The sequence below is a fragment of the Crinia signifera genome, chromosome 2 (genome assembly GCF_055691185.1).
Source record: "Crinia signifera chromosome 2, ASM5569118v1, whole genome shotgun sequence".
NCBI classification, from domain to species: Eukaryota; Metazoa; Chordata; class Amphibia; order Anura; family Myobatrachidae; genus Crinia; species Crinia signifera.
The window spans coordinates 320,923,259-320,942,611 of NC_139218.1; the positions used below are offsets into that span (position 1 = coordinate 320,923,259).

The window sequence follows — 19,353 nt, forward strand, 5'->3', positions numbered from 1 at the left end:
ATGGGGAGTGCTTCGGTTTTGGACCAGCTGGATTTATAATAAGACACTGCAGAGTATTTGTCTAGGATCTTATGTAAATTGGGTAGGGAACGCTCCGGATTAATAAGGGAAACCAAAACAGTCAGCAAATAAGCATATTTTATATGACACGCCCAATATTCTCAGACCCATAACAGCTTCCGTTGATTGTATAGTCTCGGCCAATGGTTCAATAGCCAGTGCAAATACTAAGGGGGACAAGGGGCAGCCCTGGCGAGTTCCATTTGAGATAAAAAAGGAGGTTGGAAAGCAGACCACTCACAAACATTCTGGTTGATGGAGAAGAATATAGGGCAGATATGGATGTCAGTGCGCGGCCCGTTATCCCAAACTTGAGTAGGACTGCATGTAAATAGCCCCAGTGGAGTCTATCAAAGGCCTTCTCTGCATCCAATGACAGCAGCAATAACGGTTCCCCAGACCCAGAGAAGGCTTCGACCAGATTAATCATTCTCCTAGTGTTGTCAGGTGCCTGTCTATCCGGTACAAATCCTACTTGGTCTTGATTAATGAGAGTGGGAAGCAGAGGATTAAGTCGGTTAGCTATCAGTTTGGCGTAAATTTTAACGTCCGAGTTAAGCAATGCAATGGGACGGTAGTTAGTTATAATAGCGGGATTTTTCCCTGGTTTGGGGAAAGCGACTATCGTAGTTATTAGCATTTCTTTTGGGAAACTGCCTAAGGTAGATGCTCCATTAAATATTTGAGCCAAAATAGGGGAAAGGACATCTTTAAAACAGGAATAAAACTTGTTAATGTAACCATCTGGGCCATGGGCTTTTTCATCTGGGAGTGAGTCAATAACTGAATCAGAATCACTTTATTGCCAAGTATATCAATGTACAGCATACATAATACACAGGGAATTTGTTTCCGATAGCCACTGCTCCCACACAGTGTACATACATAACAGATCAATACAAACAGAATAATTTCAAGGGGAGGGCATCAAGGTTGTATTTAGAGTCATGTGTCGAGTGCCGAGATTAGCGCAATGGGGTGGAATCGCTGACTTTTGACCTTTGAGTTTATTATGGAAGTTGCTTGGGGAATAAAACTGTTTCTGTGCCCGGCTGTCTTTGCCAGTTGAGAGCTGTATCGCCTCCCAGATGGCAGCCTTCTGAACCGGTCATAGGCTGGGTGGGAGTGGTCACTGATAATTCTTTCAGCACGTTATGTGACCATTGACCTATACACGTCCTCAATCACCGGGAGACCCGATCCTATGATTTTTTCCGCTGCTCTTACAATTCGCTGTAATCTATTTCTGTTATAAGCCAAGGCCGAGCCGTACCAGACTATGATTGAGGTACAGATCACGGATTGTATAATTGCAGAGTAGAAGAGCATTACACAGTTTGAACTTCCTGAGTTGACGTAGGAAGAACAGTCTCTGTTGGGCTTTTCCCACAATGCCATCGATGTTGGCCCTCCACTTCAGGTCCCTGGCAATGTTGGAGCATAAGAATCTGAAGGATTCCACTACTGGCACTGCACTACTACTACTACTGCACAGATTACTTCTGTGTGGTTCAGGTATAGGTTGAGGCTGAACCGCAGGCAGGTCAAACTTTGGTCAGTGATACATAGGCACTTAAGTATAGGTGTCAAATCATATCAGAGTGAGAAAGTGTGTCAGCATCCTTTTAAGGCATTTAGGGTGTCATAATTAAGGGTAGCAGGACAAATGAATAAGTATATCCGATGCTGCCACCATGCAGCCCGTGTGGCCGTGCCTGCACTGGCCACACCTATCCCTGATCCTTTGTTGTTAAAGATTTGGGCTTCAGGGGGAAGGCAGGAGAAAAGGGCCATTTTATAGTGTATTCTGATAACTGGTGGTCTGCAGGCGAGCGCAGTCCCAGGCAGCAGGAGGAAAGTGTATAGTGTGCTGCTCTCCACATTTATAGCAGCAGCCTTGGCAGGATCCAGGATCCAAGATGGCCGCCGCCAGATATAGGACAGGGGAGCTGCTGAGTTCCACTGACTTGTGGAAGTTCCAGGGCCTCCTATATTGGGGGCAGAGGGCTGTGCTGGGTGTGGGGGATGCCCGCTTACCTCTGGTCCCCGTTTCTGGACTTCCAGTGGGTCCGGGGCAAAGTTTTGGCCGCGATCCTGCTGCGGAGCTCGGCGCCGGGTGCCCTCAAAAATCGAGGCCGCGGCTTGGTGCTGAGGGTAGGCCTCAACTTGCGGGGAATGAGGATCCGGACCCTCAGCTGCGCAGGACATGCACACCAGACCCAGAGGGTCCGTGCTGGGCAGGCGAGTAATGAGGAAGGGTGCAGATTACTAGGGGGCTAAAAGCAGGGTTTATAGGGCAATTTCTGCAGGAGCTGCATGCACCAGCGTCCTGTTCCCTCTACGGCTAGTCCACGCCCCCTTTTATGTGACTTTGAACATTGCACCTGACCGAAGGTTAAATATTTGATGTTGCCCATAGCAACCAGTCAGATTCGACTTATTTATTTAGCACATTCTAAAAGATAATATATAGAATCTGATTGGTTGCTATGGGCAACATCACATTGTCAATAGAACTCTCTTCTTGGTAAATTTACCCCTCAGGGGTTTATATAACAAGATGGGAGTTCTGTTGAAGAACTACTTTATTTATTTTGCATCTTATTGGTTGTCTATAGCAACATCCCATCTTCTTCAGAACTCCCATCTTAGTAAATAAACCTCTCAGAATCTAAGAATTCTCTTCAAGCATTCCCCTTCAAAGACTGTATTCTTTTAAGGAGATTGGGTGCAAAATTAGAATGTCGACATATTTGAAAGTGATGGTGTACCTGTTTTAGAAGAAGGGAATTACTTTTGTACTGTACCTGGAGGACCTGCTATTCAAGGCAGACTCAGCTTTTTTTTTTTCTGAGGCGTCACCTCCTGCACAGTTCTGGATCCTGAACATCAAGAAGTCCCATCTAGTGGAAGTTTGTACTTTTTTAGATTGCATTTTGCCTCGCTTTGTATATCTAATAGTTCCATGTGATCTGAACTTGTGTCTGTCTGGGCTCACAGGATTTGGGTGTTGAGCCTCTAATGTAACTGGCTCTTTGTGGTTTTTACCCAAATTTCACTGGGTAATGTTACCGGAGCTATTGCTACTTGTGCTACTGTTCTGGGAAACAAGGGCAAATGGGGAGGGGAATCACAGGTCCTCACTAGTTGTACGGTGTCTTGGTATTAGTGCCGCTGGAGGACTCTGTGAAAAAATAGCTGGAGGATAGTGGTCCCGCCCTAATCCTCTTTGGTGGCAGGGCCCACGATAGCCACCGTGGAGTGGTTGGCTGGTTGGTAGGGTAATGTAGTATTGATACCCTCTTGCAGGTGACTGATAGATATTTGAGAAGACACCTGGAGGTACAGGGCAATGTAGTTGGTTGGGGGCCACAGTGGATCCTGGATAAATTCAGGGAGACAGTAAACTCTGACAGGTGGCTATGGATGTTGTTGGCTCACCTGGAGAAATCTGTCTGGTGGATGTCCCAACTGGGTGATGTGGCAGTCCAGTAGATGGTTCCTCCAATGTAGCAGAGTGGTTTGTTGGTTCCCCAGAACGGAAGTGATAGTATGAAGTGGGGGGGGGGGGGGCAGTGTCCTCTGGGTTCAGTTGTTGGTTCCCAGGGCGGAAATGATGCTGGAGGGTAAGGGGCAATGTCCAATAGCTCTTAGTTCAATCCTGGAGTGGCTGGCAAACACCTAACGCTTTCACCACTGGCTGTGGCTTGTATGCTTCTTGTATGTTTTTTGTGAAAACATTTTTGTTCATCCGAATGACCTGTGACCTGTTACTTTTATATAGGACATATAGGGGGAAATTTACTAAGAATACGATATATCGTATTCGTATTCTTAATAATAAATACATATGTATACGGCTGATTCAGCCGTATGCAAATACGTGTTCCGAGGGGTAATTTACAAAGCAGTCGAAAATGACCTGTAAACGATTTGTAAACCCCTGATGGCATATTGATTCGTATTAGCGGCCATATATATGGCCGCTAATAGGAACTCGTATAGGCAGTCTGCACGGATCAGTCAGATCCGTGCAGGCTGAAAGAGCCGGGGCTGGTATTAAAAAATCAGGAAACCAACCAGATAGGGGATCCCCCGATTTTTCTTTTTCCCAAAATACGGGGGACAAAATTACTAGGGGTCCCCGGTATTTTAAGAACCAGCCCCACGTCGTTTTTTTAAATGTATTTATTTTTCTATATATTTTTTTTTTTTACCACTGAAGCCTGCACGGATCTGACTGATCCGTGCAGGCTAAAGCCAAATACGACAGAAAAATTAAGTGTATTATCCTGGCGTATTTGGCCAGCAATTAGCGGCCGTTTTACGCTAATTAGCGGACGTATTTTCAATACAACCGCTTAGTAAATTAGGAATCACCATTCTTTTGAATGGTGATTCCTATTCGTATTCTATCGATGGTGTATTCATTGGTATTTGTAAATACAAATACGAATGTCCCATCAATACGAATAATCGTATTTTTGGCATACATAGGGGGGTATTCAATGTCAGGGTCACGGCAGTCGAGCTTGCTTGACCGCCGTGACCCAGTCCCGTTCTCAGTCAGCTCGACCGAGAACACGCAGGCGGGATTCAATGTCCTGCCTGCTGGGGAGCGAAAAGGGGGCGTGGCCACGAGTTGCGGCTGGGAAGAGGCGAGCTGCGGCCGGCAGCTCGTCACTTCCCGGCAGAACGAGCCCGACAGCTAGTGATGTCGGGCTCGTTCTGCCGAGATACCCTGCTCAATGCTGTCGGGAAAGACAGCATTGAATAGGACCCGGCGGGCATCTCCCCGATGGGAGGTGCTCGCCGGAGATTGAATATCCCCCTAAATGACAAAAATAGGAATACGCCAAAAAAATTGTATTTTACTATGAAAATACGATTATTTTTTTACGAATTTAGGTTAGTTAATTTCCCCCTCAATCTTTTTAACACAACATTTTCTTGTTTGAATCCATATAACAAATGTGAGTGACGCTGGCATTTTTAGCAGATATTTTAAACATCTCTCACAGAGATGTTGGGACTGAAATGATAATAATAATAATAAGAGTCAGCTCCTTCTGATCCATCTGATAAACCATGGTGAGCAGTGTCCCACAGAAGAAATTTCAAAAATCCTTTTTTTTTGTGTGTGTGGGATTTAAATTCATAATAAATTCCAATAACAATAATATAGTCTGAGTATCCCTTATCTAAAATACTCAGGACCAGAAGCAAAATGCATTTGTTAAATAAACCCGCATGAAATACACACATATATTTTATTTGTACATGAAACAAGGTTTCAAAACCTAAAAACAAAGTTTTTGTCCTACCTAAGGCACTGAATTTGAATGCAAAGCAATTATTTTCTTGCACATATTTAGGGCCAGTCACATATCATGTCCCCAGTAGTGCCAGTTACATTTCATCCCCGGTAGTGCCAGTTACATATCATATCCCCGGTAGTGCCCGTAACATATCATATACCCGGGAGTGCCCATAACATATCATATACCCGGTAGTGCCCGTAACATATCATATACCTGGTAGTGGCAGTTACATATCATGTCCCCGGTAGTGGCAGTTACATATCATGTCCCCGGTAGTGGCAGTTACATATCATGTCCCCGGTAGTGGCAGTTACATATCATGTCCCCGGTAGTGGCAGTTACATATCATGTCCCCGGTAGTGGCAGTTACATATCATGTCCCCGGTAGTGGCAGTTACATATCATGTCCCCGGTAGTGGCAGTTACATATCATGTCCCCGGTAGTGGCAGTTACATATCATGTCCCCGGTAGTGGCAGTTACATATCATGTCCCCGGTAGTGCCAGTTACATATCATGTCCCCGGTAGTGCCAGTTACATATCATGTCCCCGGTAGTGCCAGTTTATATATCATGTCCCCGGTAGTACTTTTAGCAACAACAAAAAAGAAAAAGTACATTCTATTAACTATGGTTTTTGGAATAATTTGAATAACCGATATCTGGATAAGGGATAATGAACCTGTATATCACACATGATGAGAATGCCAAAATGACATGAAAAAGATATATGATATTAATAAGCTGCCGCCAACTTACAGTACTCTAATAGGGTGTACACATGGTTCGATATAGTCTATTTTTCACATTAAATTTTGCTTATATAGGCAACATTTAATCACAATCGAACAGTTTTCAGCTGCATTCGATGCCGATTTGCTCCCGATAGCCAATCTTGTTTAGACTATATTGAATACAAAAATAGACTGCGCAGGAAAGACTATATACTGTAGTACAGATCTGTGCTATATAGCCAAAATTGAATGCGGTATCTAATTGCAAGGCAATTGCACTGTGTGTACACCCCTTAAGAACCACAACAACAAAAAAACTTAAAATGTCCAGAGCGTCTATTTATTTTTCCAGTGCTGTTTAGAAGTGTGGACCACAATTATTTAATTTCCTTTATTTCTTATACTTTTTTTTTTCTCAAATGAAAGAAAATTATTGTATGATAATTTTAGAAAATCCTCTCTCGTTTTGGTTACAGAAATATTTTGCTTATTTGTTGGTATTTTCTTTGTTTAGAGGAATGGGTGCGACCCATAATGAAGAGAGACAAGCAGGTACTTCTTCACTGGGGTTATCATCCTGATAGGTAAGAGTTCAGAATCTTTCATCATATTGTAGTTCCATTGTATAGCCTTCAATGATCTTCAAAAATAATAATAATAAATAATAATAACATGACCTGAACAAAAGTGATGCTCACATACACCTCTTCAGAAAACAGCCGTATACATACATTTTATTTGTGTTTGTCATTTGTGACATATTTAGTACTGTCGGTAGGAGTCTTTGTTTACATTTATGTTTGACTGGGGTTGTAGTTTTTAGTAGGTAAAAACTTGAAAATTTTAGTCAGACTTTTTTTTTTTTTTTCAAAACACAGAAATAGTTCCATATTCAACTCCTACTATTAAACTACTAAAATAAGTTAGCTTTTTGTTTTATATGGCTTATGACTCTCAGAAGTGGAATTTTTTTTTTGCTTGCTCTGTTTTGAAACTCAGTTTTTTCTTCAGCAAGGCTGGTGGGACACTGGACCATGGGTTGTAGGTTGGGACTGCTGAAGTTCCTCTCTCCTACAACCCCATAATGTCATTGTACTTTAAGTGCCTGTGTAGTTAGGCGTGTTTTAGGGAGGGATCCTCAGCGGTCCTTTGTTACAGTAGTTTCCTTTCTGTTTGTAAGTGTTTTACTTTGTAAGGCTGCTTTGTATGTTGCTTGCAGCATCACATAGCATCTGAGTAGTGGCTGAGTGCTGTTCAGCATTCAGCCTAAGCAGCTCCCTACATGTACTAAAAAGCACCCTTATTGTTGATAGGCAGAAAGAGTGTGGGAGTGTGCTGACAGCGGTACAACACATTGCATTCTCTTGGATAGTGGCACCATCTTGCTGGATTTTCTGTGGGCTGGCTCCCTTATACAGAGTGTGTACCACACAAGATGCTTCTGATTACATCTAGGTGTGGAAAACACAAGGGTTGGGACTAGCACTTTCAGCAGGAAGAATGCAGCCACGGAGCTGGTGGTGGAGCCAGTTGGTCCTGGCTTTCTCTGCATAGCTGCTGCAGTGGTCTCTTTTCGTTGTGTAGGAGACTAAAACCACATTCTCAAACTCTCATCTAGAACACAGGCTGGAAAAACCTTGGTGCAGTTCTATTATCAGCACCTACAGCTGTTAGTCTGGAAGGCTTATCGGTATTTTTGTTATTAATTATCATTGCCCCCGCTGTTCTGGGGAATTGTACAGTTACTCAGTGACCTGTGTTTTGGCTTTTTTTTTTCTCTATCTGCTGATTAGATCTGCCTGCCCCTTTATACATAGCAAGTCTACATGGGGACTATGACAGATGAAACCGAAAAGGTCAAGGCAAAAAGTGCTACTATGGCTGTTTTTCCACTTGAGTGCAATGTAATGAGGACAGGTAGCCTATGGGGTGTTCTTCAAATACTGTCAGGTCAAGTCTAGTGTTGTGCATGTGCTACTATGGCTGTTTTTCCACTTGAGTGCAATGTAATCAGGACAGGTAGCCTATGGGGTGTTCTTCAAATACTGTCAGGTCAAGTCTAGTGTTGTGCATGTGCTACTATGGCTGTTTTTCCACTTGAGTGCAATGTAATCAGGACAGGTAGCCTATGGGGTGTTCTTCAAATACTGTCAGGTCAAGTCTAGTGTTGTGCATATGTGTTAAGTGCCACAATGCCTAGGTACTGACTCTAAGTTGTTTGATCTCGACTTGTATCGCTTCATTGGAAAGATCAGGCCAAGACTGTAGTTGTGCGTGCCTGTAGTTGCATGGTTCCAAGTTGCCTACTCGCCTGATTCAGCTTCACAGTTACAAAAGCACATAGATCACTTGAATCAAGTATTCTCATGGCTGGTTCCAGAATGTCCAGAAGTCTCACCTAATACCTTGTCAGCTCCTTCAGTTTCTGGGGGTGTTCTTTGACTTACCTCCCCAGTGAGTTTTCTTGCTGGGCACCAAAGCACAGAACTGTTGGTGTCTTGTTGGTTGATTTTTTTATTTTTTTTGTGCATGAAGTTGTTAGGCATGATGGTATCCACCTTGGAGACCATTCAGTATGCCAGTTATCACTCACAGGACTACACCAGAATTAAACATGATGTTCAGCATCCCTCCCATATCAGTTTCTCGTTCTATCCAGCCACAATAGTGAATCTCTCCAATGGTGGGTGGTTTCTGATCATCATCTCCAGGGACGATCTTTGGTCACTCTTGATTGGGTCATGTGACCACTGACTTCATTCTCTTGGAATGGAGTGCAGCAATATTATATCTTCGGCTCCACAGTATTAGGTCATTCTACTGGTCATTGTGCTTGAGATCCAATCCATCTTTCCGACACTCTTGGGGGCATAGTCTGAACTAAACAGCCAGCCAATTCTTATTCAGTCGGTCAACCCATTGGTGGTATTGTACTTAAATCATCAGGGAGTCCGCAACAATATGACATTCTCAGCGGTCTTTTCTACTCCATACCAGGAGTACAACAATTGGGAAGCAGACTTCTTCAGCAGAACAACATTTCTCCTTGGGAAGTAGTCACTAAATTCAGAGGTCTTCCAAAAGTTAATTTGGAAGTAGCTCATTCCCAAGGTGGATCTCATGGCCTCTAAAAACGATTTCAAGGTCCCAGAGTTTTATGCAAGATCCAAGCACCCACTGGCTTTTGCAGCAGATGCTATGACTGTTCTGTGGGATTTTCATCTAGCATATCTGTTTCCATTGTTGCAGGGCTACTCAAGTGCATCAAGGACTAATGGTTATAGTAATCCTAATGGTTCCAAACTGGTCATGGTATGCAGATGATTTCAAAATGTCTGTAAGTTCTGGGTGGAGTCTTCCACAATGATCAGACCCTGCAATAAAGTTACATTTTTTTCATGAGGAGCCTTTGTTGGCCTTCAATTCTTGGCTTTTGAAACTGAGCTGGTACCCTGTAATCTGCTGCAAGCACGGAAACTGATTTTGTCACATAGTTACCACAGGCTATGGAAAATCTACATCTTGTGGTGTGAACTTTGAACGTCCCATGGCCCAGTGTCTCACCAGCCTTGCAGAAAGAGAAAAGAAGATTTTTGGTTACCTACAGTGGAATCCTTTTCTCTGAAGTAGACTGTTGCACACTAGACTGTTCTCTTCCACAAGTTATCCCAGGTTTTTAGTTCTTGACTGTTTTTCCCTAGTGGTTGTTTTATTGTTAGAACAGTTTTATTGGGTGATTGTTTCTCCGTACCAAACTGTTTTAAAGCAGTACTGGCATGATGAGATTGCAGGGGGAGGAGCTTAGAATTTAAAGTAATTTTATATAATGTAAGTGCCAGTCCCAGCCTGCAACCCTTAGTACGGTGTCCCACAGCCTGTTTCAGACTAAGGATTCAATTGTAGATGACCAAAAATCCAAACCAAAATACACCATTTCTACTGCAAGTGGTTGAAATATATGTCTTAGACACCCAATGTAACAGCTGACCTCTACTCTTGTCTCAGTTATGACACCTGGATCCCTGCCAGTGAGGTAGAAGCTCCAGTTGAGGATACACCAACCCCAGAAAAGCCTCGCAAGGTAAAATCCATTCCATTTTTAGTAATTCCAGCCTTCTGTTCCCTGTGACCACAGCCTTTTAAAACCGTGAATAAGCAGCTAATTAGTATGACAGCTTTCATTTGCTTGATTCAAATTTCATGATCCATAGTGTGTTTTTGGTATGTATGTATGTATTTATCTATCTATCATCATTTTTAGCATTATAACAAAGCCTTTCAAGGCCCAAAAACAATAATAAGAATGCTGGGACTGTGCACCAGCAAGGTTTAATACATAATAAGCTATTAACAAAAGAGTAAGTCTGTATCTGTTTTTCCGGGTTTTCTTGATACAAACCGAAAGAAGGACTGAAATTGTGCATCATGCTTTATACAAGTTAGTCTGATCATATCCCTCACAGCTAATTTTAGTTACTGTGAAATCACTGTTAACCTTTAAGCTGCACTTGCTTGGGAACGACTCGCCAGGTATATAAAAGTGGTCCGCTTGCTATGTAACTACTGGAGACTATGGCATCCTCCGATCATAAGGAACTTCCTTCTGTATTGCAGTGAAATCTGAACATGCCTCCACCAACTACTGCGGCCGGAGCTCCCTTTTTTTTTTTCTTCTTTTCTCATGCTTAGAATTATTAGAAATATATGTATGATACTTTGTTAGAGTGTCTTTGTTTTCTTAGGCACATACATTGCAATCTGACTATGCACATTTCTCAGTATGTTATTTCTTCTGCACTACTGATTGTGATTTGTTATCACTGTAGTACCATGTGCACAGTCTTAATCTCAACCCTACTAAAATGTTCTATAGTAATTGGGAGTTTCCCATATACAACGTGTTCATTAACCAAATTTTTTTTCTCTGAGTAGGTGCATGCTAAATGGATTCTGGACACTGATTTATTTAACGAGTGGATGAATGAAGAGGATTATGAGGTGAATGATGAGAGGAGTCCTGCTGCACGCCGTAAGAAGATCTCAGCCAAGACCTTGACTGATGAAGTGAGATTATTACTGCAGACTACTCTTACAGTGGTCAATTTACTGAGCTTGTTTTTGGCTTTGTGCGAGGTTGATTTATAAGAACTCTGAAAAAGGAAATTAATAGACAGCGCATGGTTTAGTCTTTCTTAAGGTGGCCATCCACTAGTGCGATATGGCCTTTTTTTAGGCAATTCGACGTATTGCTGTGACACATCGTATAATTTTTTCCTGCAATTGCGATATGAGTCGGGTACCCATGCCCCTCGCATTGCAGTGGCAGATCCAATGGGCTGCCATGAATATTAATCTCAGCTCATAGCCGTTGCTAGGATCGCATACGATACATTGTATGCAAAATGACCACATACAATGTATCGTATGCGATCCTTCCACCCGGCAGCTCCCGGCTGAGTCTGTGAGGTACCGCATGCGATACCTCGCGCTAGTGGATGGGGGCCTATAATATAATGTCTGTGCTTACTGTTAAATCCCTATGTCTTATTATATGGGGGCACAGGAAAACACAGAGATATGCTAAGTGGTGTGAGGAGCTTCACACTCCCTCCAACCCACTGCGACCTTGCATCGCAGTCTGTTACAGTATGTATACAAAGTCCCAAAACATGAAGGCAAAACGAGGTAGGAAAGAGAAGAGAATAGACTGAGAATAACTAGGGAACAAATGAGCAAACAACATATCATCTAAAATCCTAGCGCTGCTTGTAATAAAAGGTTCTACCGTTATGTGCAAAATACGGGGGGGTTGTGCAGGTGCACTATGTAATCATTACTACTCACACAATATAATACTTTTAGTTACATTTAATTAGTAAGAGGTTGTTAGCACATATTTGTCCAAAAACCAATGTCAAGGTCACCCCTGTTGAGCAGGTCCTTAACCAAAAAAAAAATATATATATATATATATATATATATATATATATATCCGGCACTCCGGATACTGGTCTGTTTGCCCTGTGCCTTCCTCCATTAGCGATCCCACCGGGGGGGGGTTCAAGACCCTGGAGTGCCGCAGTTTGCTTTTGCTTTTCACAAGTACAAATATTGTCCGGAGGGCGCCGGGGCGGATGAATATTGGGAGAGTGCCAGGCCGCAACGCCGAGTATATGTATATGTATATATATATATATATATATATATATATATATATATATGTATATATATATATCTCCTTGAATCACTGACTGAGATTAGAAAAGTCATCAGCCTGATGGTCAGCAACATAGAATCGCGACCCGATGCTGAAAAGGTCGGGACCCACAGTTTGAGAACTGCTGCAATATTTCATATTCACAGCTAGCCATTGTGCTAAATCTGCCATAGCATAAGCAAGGATGGTCACCCACGATGGAACCTTTTGTTGGAGAGGCCATCACTTGACAGCTAGCTCTAATGATATAACCATTCAAGTGTTAAATATATAGACTATGGACGTTTTTATATAGCAACTGTTTACTCACCTGCAGCAAGGCACTGCACCAGTTAGAAAAAAAGTTATAGCTAGGTTGCAGCAGTATGGAGGGGGAGGAGCCAAGATGTGCAGTTTTTATTTCCTTTTAATGCCTGGATCCTCACATAACTTAGCATACCCCAGTTTTTTCTGAAGTCCCCCATGAATGGAGGAGAAATATAGTTTTCAAAAGTACTTATGTAATTCATGTAGAGTTTTTATAAACACATAATGGCATTTATAAAAATATATATTTAGATTATTACATTGTTTCCTAATGTTACATTGTATTGGAAAATTATAACGTAAAAGTATCTCATGCAACTTTGTGATGAAAATTTGTAAAAAGGCCCCGTGCCCAAACTGGTGAAGGTAGGGGAGACCCAAGCTAAATGATGCAGTTCCGTTGTGCTACATACACAGATTATCCACTGGTCTACTGTGCTTTAGATACAGTGTAACCCTTTTTGGGAGAAGAGAGGATTACTGCAGAAATAAGTTTAACCTTGAGGTTTTTTACATATCCATGTTCCCTTTTTGCTAAATTTGAACTTTTCATACACCAAGTAGTAAAGGTGGTAGTAGGGAGAATACTTTCTTTACTATGTTTTCAGATGTTTATTTGTTGCTCTCTGTGTAAAGGTAAGCAGCCCCGATTCAGATCGCAGGGATAAGAAGGGACCTAATTACAAAAAGAGGAAACGATCGCCTTCACCTCCCCCAAGTGCAGAGGCAAAGAAGAAGAATGTCAAGAAAGGGTTGGTTCATATACATTATGCATGTACCAGTGCTCGAAGTGGACATTTTAAAAGTGGGGTATGGAAAAAAAAAGGGTGTGGCCACTGGAAATGGGGCATATCTTTAAGTGTAGTGTACCACACCACATACCCCTTATACACATGATACACAACAATAGTAGGATCCTTACACATTATGCCACACTGTATAAGCCAAAAATCAAGGACAGACAGGACAAATGGACAGGAAGAGTGACAGCAGAGAGAGTGACAGTGGGGATACAGTGACAGCAAGAACACAGAGAAAGACAGCTGGGACACCGTGAAAGAGAGAGTGGCAGTGGGGACACAGGGAGTAGCAGTTGCTGACAATAATAGCTCTGCATAACACCCACACCAGTTGCTGACAGTAGTAGCGCTGCCTAACACCTGCACTAGTTGTTGACAGTAGTAGCGCTGCGTAACGCCATATCGTGAATCTCAACTTTCTGACATGGAAATTTAGTTTTTTGCTGGCCATTTAATTTGTTGATGAATAAAATTGATGACGTTTTCTTGCACCGTACCTCCAATTTTTTTTGTTAATTTGCCTTATACCCCTTTCACACCAGCCTAAATTCCCGGGTTGAGTCCGGGAACAACCCAGTACTACCTCTGGTGTGAAAGGTACCCGGGACAAATTACCGGGCTAATTTGCCAGCAATCCAACCCTGCTAGGTAGCAGGGTTGTTCCTGGGTTCAACCCGGGGACCTGGCTGGTGTGAATGGGTTGCCGGGTCCTCTGTGTCCTGTCCAGTGGGGATTTGATGCAGGCGGCGGGCGCAAATGACGGGACAGTCGGTGGATAATGATGACGCAGCTCTCCGGCGGCAGTGAGGGCGCCGGAGAGCTGCGTCATCTTCATCCGCCGCCTGTCCCGTCATTTGCGCCGCCGCCTGTGTGGATCCCTGGCTTGTGCGGAGGACCAGCAACCGGGGTGAGTATTCTCCCCACCTCATGCCCACCTCCGCCGCCGACTGCCCGACGCCATCCCGCCGACTGCCCACCTCCTGCCGGCCTCCTTCCCGCACCAGAAAATGCAGGGACTTTTCTGGTGTGAATGGGTCCAAACCCGGGAATGTCCCTGCTTGTCCCGGGAACTGAATTCCCGGGTTTGTCCCTGCATTTCTGGTGTGAAAGGGGTATTATTTGCCTCATTAACCAGGTCATCTGAGTGTTGACTCGTGCTGTCAGCAGGGATGTTATGTGCATTTTTTATGTTTTCAAAACCTTCCAGATCTGTGTGGAGAGATCTGTATATCATAAAATAGATGTTGGCCAGCAACTTAGTGGTCAGATGGATCATGGCAAATATCTGACAGGCATACAGTATGTTTTGGAGGGAACCCAATTTCAGATTGCCTGGTGATACATTCTACGGGACTGATGAGAGTCTTTGGCTGGCGTGACATACTTTTATGAAGTTCTTCAAATGTAATGCTTTGTAGTTGGAAAAAAGTTTTGTGCCCATCCATTGCTTAGCAATGGATGGTGCTTCTTTAACCCCTTGAGTGGTGGGTTTTTCTGGGGCAGGACAAACCTATCAGGGCAGGTTTGTCCTGCCCCAGAAAAACCCACCACAGAACTTGGGACTACCCCTCCCCCCTGTTCTCACAACCTTCCATCGCCCACTGGCGACTTCCCAACCTGGATCGCCAGAGGTTTCCCTGCCACCTTTCAAAGCAGTGAAGCGGCGGCAGGTTCCGGGCGGCTCGGGGGCCAGCCCCAGCGCCAACTTTCCGAAACGGGGCTTGCAATACCGCCGGCGCCGCTCTCTGCTGCGAATGGTGGTGAGTGCAGCAGCAGGGGAACCCTGGGTATGATCGGGGTTCGGAGTCAGGACTGACTTGGGGGGGAGCGACGGGGGGGAGGAGTGAGGATTGGGAGTGTGCCCCAGTTATGCCCAGAAATTTTCCGGGAGAGCCCGCTCCTGCAGCGCTGCTCCGCCCGGAAATTTCCAGCATACCACTGAAGTGGTTTAAGGTCATCTTGGTAACCTCTCAATGGTGTGCAATGTCCCTTTGGTAGAAAAAAAAAAACAGGATTTTTAGTACTCACTGTTAAATCGGGATGCGGTCATTTGGTCGAATGCATTATGGTCGAATGTCATTACATCGAATCCATTAGGTCGAATTGCTAAAAGGTCGACATGATTCTAGGTCGACATGGGAAAAGTTCGAAATGATTCTAGGTCGAAAGGTCATTAGTTCGACAGGTCATTAGGTCGACAAGGTCATTAGTTCGACATTGTCTAGGTCGACATTCACAAAGTCGACATGGGGTTTTTCACTGTTTTTTGAGCCGACATGTGCTGACAGGCGGTATTTCATGCCCTACCATCCACTAGGGCGTGGTGGGAGAATAAAATAGTGTGCCGAGCGTAGCGAGGCACCGTGCCCGACGCATAGCGAGCGCAGCGAGCGATGCGAGGGGATGCAGTGCACTTTAAACTGTGTCCATGTCGACTGTGTTGACATTCAGGTAAAAAAACAGTGAAAAACCCCATGTCGACTTTGTGAATGTCGACCTAGACAATGTCGAACTAATGACCTTGTCGACCTAATGACCTGTCGAACTAATGACCTTTCGACCTAGAATCATTTCGACCTTTTCCCATGTCGACCTAGAATCATGTCGACCTTTTAGCAATTCGACCTAATGGATTCGATGTAATGACATTGGACCATAATGCATTCGACCAAACGATCCCAACCCGTTAAATCCGTTTCTTTTAATCTATCTTGTGGACACTGTGATTCCTCACTTTGTTACTCTGTTTTCACTATCTTTTTTTGAGTGGGGTTCTTGTTATGTGATTTCTGTATCTCTTTGGGGCTTATAAAAGTCAAAACTGATGTGCTTTGCCATATGGATTGCAGAATTGGGAGACAGACATCGTCCAGTGTCCCCCAGATGGATTAAGGGAAATGGATTTAAAGGTGAGCATCAAAATCCTATAATTATTTTTAATCCATGAAATGTTACTCTTTAGACCATCTACTCCTTACAATAAATCGAAGAGGGGCCACCGTGAAGAAGAACAAGAGGATTTGACAAAGGACATGGATGAACCCTCACCTGTGCCTAATGTAGAAGAAGTTACACTACCTAAAGCAGGTGACTGCCTCTTTTTTTTAAAGACTGAAATGTAAAATGCTTGTGTTGTACATTTGTGTCATTGGTTGTTTTTCTCTGTCATAGTTAACACCAAGAAAGATTCTGAATCCGCCCCAGTGAAAGGAGGCACTGTCACTGATCTGGGTGAGTTATCCCTGTGTTTTTGTCATTGTAACTGTTTTTGGTTTGGCCGGGCATGGGTGTGTATGGACCTTAAGTTAGGTTTTTTAAGAAGATATCTACTTTTGCTTCCCTTAAGGTTTGAGGAAAAAAATGCCTGTCTGCGAAGAGCATTGAACAATTTATGCAAAGACAGGGCCAATTATATCCATACACACTGTTAGGAGCTTGGTCGGGGCAGGGTCCAGATCACAGGAAGTGGGACGCAAAGTCAGTGCAATTTCAGCAATGTCCATTGTGTCAAAGCTGGTCCATGAGGATAGGTGGCTTGCATTGTCTGGCTTGATAGTTTGGCACTCCTCTAACGGCACTGTGGAGATTCCAGCCCTGATGGCAGATATTTTATCTGAAAATAATTCTGCAAACTCGTTACATCTTGCCTGGGAGAGTGTTTCATCAGGATGCAGGCACGCTGGCTTGCAAAGCATTTCCACTGTGCGGAAAAGTTGAGCATGCCTGCTGTTTGCTGCGTGATTTTATTTATTTATTTACAGTTTCTTATATAGCGCAGCAGATTCAGTTGCGCTTTACAACTGACAGGAACTCTGATATTTTCTGGGTTAATTGTCAATTTATATTCTTCAATATGCTTTGTTAATTTTATCTAGTCCTCCAGAAGGTTAATCTTCCTCCATTGTCTTTCCATTCTATGCCCCCTTTTCTTGCGCTCATTAAGTCTGCTATCAAACCAGGGAGCTTGACGATGTGATTTGAGATGTCGTATAGGGGCTAGAATATAAATTGCAGCCATCATATCCCTATATAGTAACGGACTAGAGAGCAGGGATCTTCACAAGCTCTCCGTTTTGCAGATTTGCTGCAATAGCCTGTGGAGTCATACTCCTCCTTGGTACAATACCTAGTCAGCTTCATGGGCAAAGATCTATGTTGAGAGATTGCAATTGAGTCCTGCATTCCTCTTGTATCCAATTTATCCATCCTGGGATTGACCTCCCTAATAAAAAACCACCCACTCAGCATATTCGCTTACATGTGCGGGTGTGGCCGGGCTGTTCCTCCAGGAGCTGGACAGAACACGAGATTACGGTCCAGGCGGGCAGGCAGCACGCCCAGGATCAAGGTGGCTCAGACGGGCTGTGTGGCCTGCGCAGCGTGACCTCTGACCTTGTCATGCTGCGCAGAGCTGCACTGCCGGGGACTGGAGAAGCCAGTGCTCAGAAGCTGCCCTGCATTTGACTGCGGATGTGCAGTCTAATCCCAGGATTGGACATCCCTGCATTTTTGGGGCCAAATCCCGGGATCCCGACGATCGCGGGATTGGCCACCCTAATCCCACTGTCCACCATGGATACAGATTTACCAGGTAAGACATAAATCATGTTATATTCACCAAATTATATCTAGAATACATTGTTTATGTATAATATTACTGCAGGCATATTCTCACCTTCACAGTTTGCACGCGCGAACACGCGTAAGTCTCCGGGACTCTTTCCAGTATCTGCCACATATCTGAATTTGCTGTTTTGGAATGGTGTTGATGAGGTTAGCCATTTCTTGATGATTTCCTGTGGGTTTTTTTAACAGATGAACTAGAAGATGAGAGCATGGAAGCTGTAACCAAGGTACGGCTAGGCATATACATTGCCTTTCTTTTACACTATAATAGTCTACTATATTTATTTTATTTTTTTGAATGAGTTGTTTGTTACACTTTTGTTTTGTTTTACAATGAACATATAAACATTCAAAATATAACAAATAATACATTAGAGAGGATAAAAGACCAGTGTGTCTGGCAGACTGCACACCAGCTACTACTGCTGATGGTAGCAGGATCTAGCTGCTCATGGCCAAGGGCTTACTGATCTGTAAGGATCTTTCAATTGTCACCGCAAGCAACAGCACTGGGGATAGTGATGATTAATGTAACCCCAGGCAGGGGATCGTGCACAAATAGCCCGTGCAGCTAGAAGTAATTGAGGACGTTGCTTCAAAGGAGCAGGTATGACCAAACCTTGTGAGGCGGCCATTAAAACTGCTGCTGTGTTCAGTCAGGAGGGCTAAATGTTATGTTTTGGGGCAAAAGAAAAAGGTTTGCTCCCCCTTTTAACACCTTTTGTATAGATGTGATAGCATGGGCTGAATTTGTTAAATGGTAAAATTCGAACCAAATCTCAAAATGTACCTCAAGATTTACTGGTCAGATCTGCCATGTTCCCAGTGGGTGTGTTGGTCCATTCTGCACTCCTCTACCTTATACTCCATTGGCTCATTTTTGAGACAGGTCAAGAATCCTTTTCCTTAGAATTTCCCATTTACTTTCAGTAATCATTCATTTCCTCCAACTACAGCCCAAAGTACATTCTTAACTATTAGTTGTATTATTATTATCCTCCCCATCAGATAACCTATTTAGCATGGTATTGCTACTATAATGAAACAAAAGTAGAGCTGAGGCACCTTCCCTCCCACTCTGATTGGATCCGGCAGCTAGCCACTGCTTCATGACTCTACCATTACAATATGTCTGGGCTGCGGCAGCATTTCCTGCAGTAATGCTGTGCTGCAGTCTGTCCACACTATATACTTGATATACAGCACCTCTAAGGGTCATCCTGTGACTGGGTCCTCCTACCACTTTGCTACACTTTTACTTTACAATGTGTTGGGTTTGCCTACAGCCGT

General features: G+C 43.6%; 1 protein-coding gene across 6 annotated transcripts in view; it reads left to right on the forward strand.

The window, feature by feature from the left end:
* SMARCC2 (SWI/SNF related BAF chromatin remodeling complex subunit C2) overlaps positions 1-19,353 on the forward strand; it is an 87,783-nt gene that overhangs the window by 23,000 nt on the left and 45,430 nt on the right. For all 6 annotated transcript variants that reach the window (XM_083169161.1, XM_083169160.1, XM_083169159.1 and 3 more), the window contains exons 7-13: positions 6,629-6,698; positions 10,120-10,195; positions 11,047-11,178; positions 13,274-13,389; positions 16,400-16,524; positions 16,609-16,668; positions 18,253-18,290. In XM_083169161.1, the coding sequence (XP_083025287.1) occupies positions 6,629-6,698; positions 10,120-10,195; positions 11,047-11,178; positions 13,274-13,389; positions 16,400-16,524; positions 16,609-16,668; positions 18,253-18,290 (617 nt within the window). The remainder of the gene's footprint in view (positions 1-6,628; positions 6,699-10,119; positions 10,196-11,046; positions 11,179-13,273; positions 13,390-16,399; positions 16,525-16,608; positions 16,669-18,252; positions 18,291-19,353) is intronic.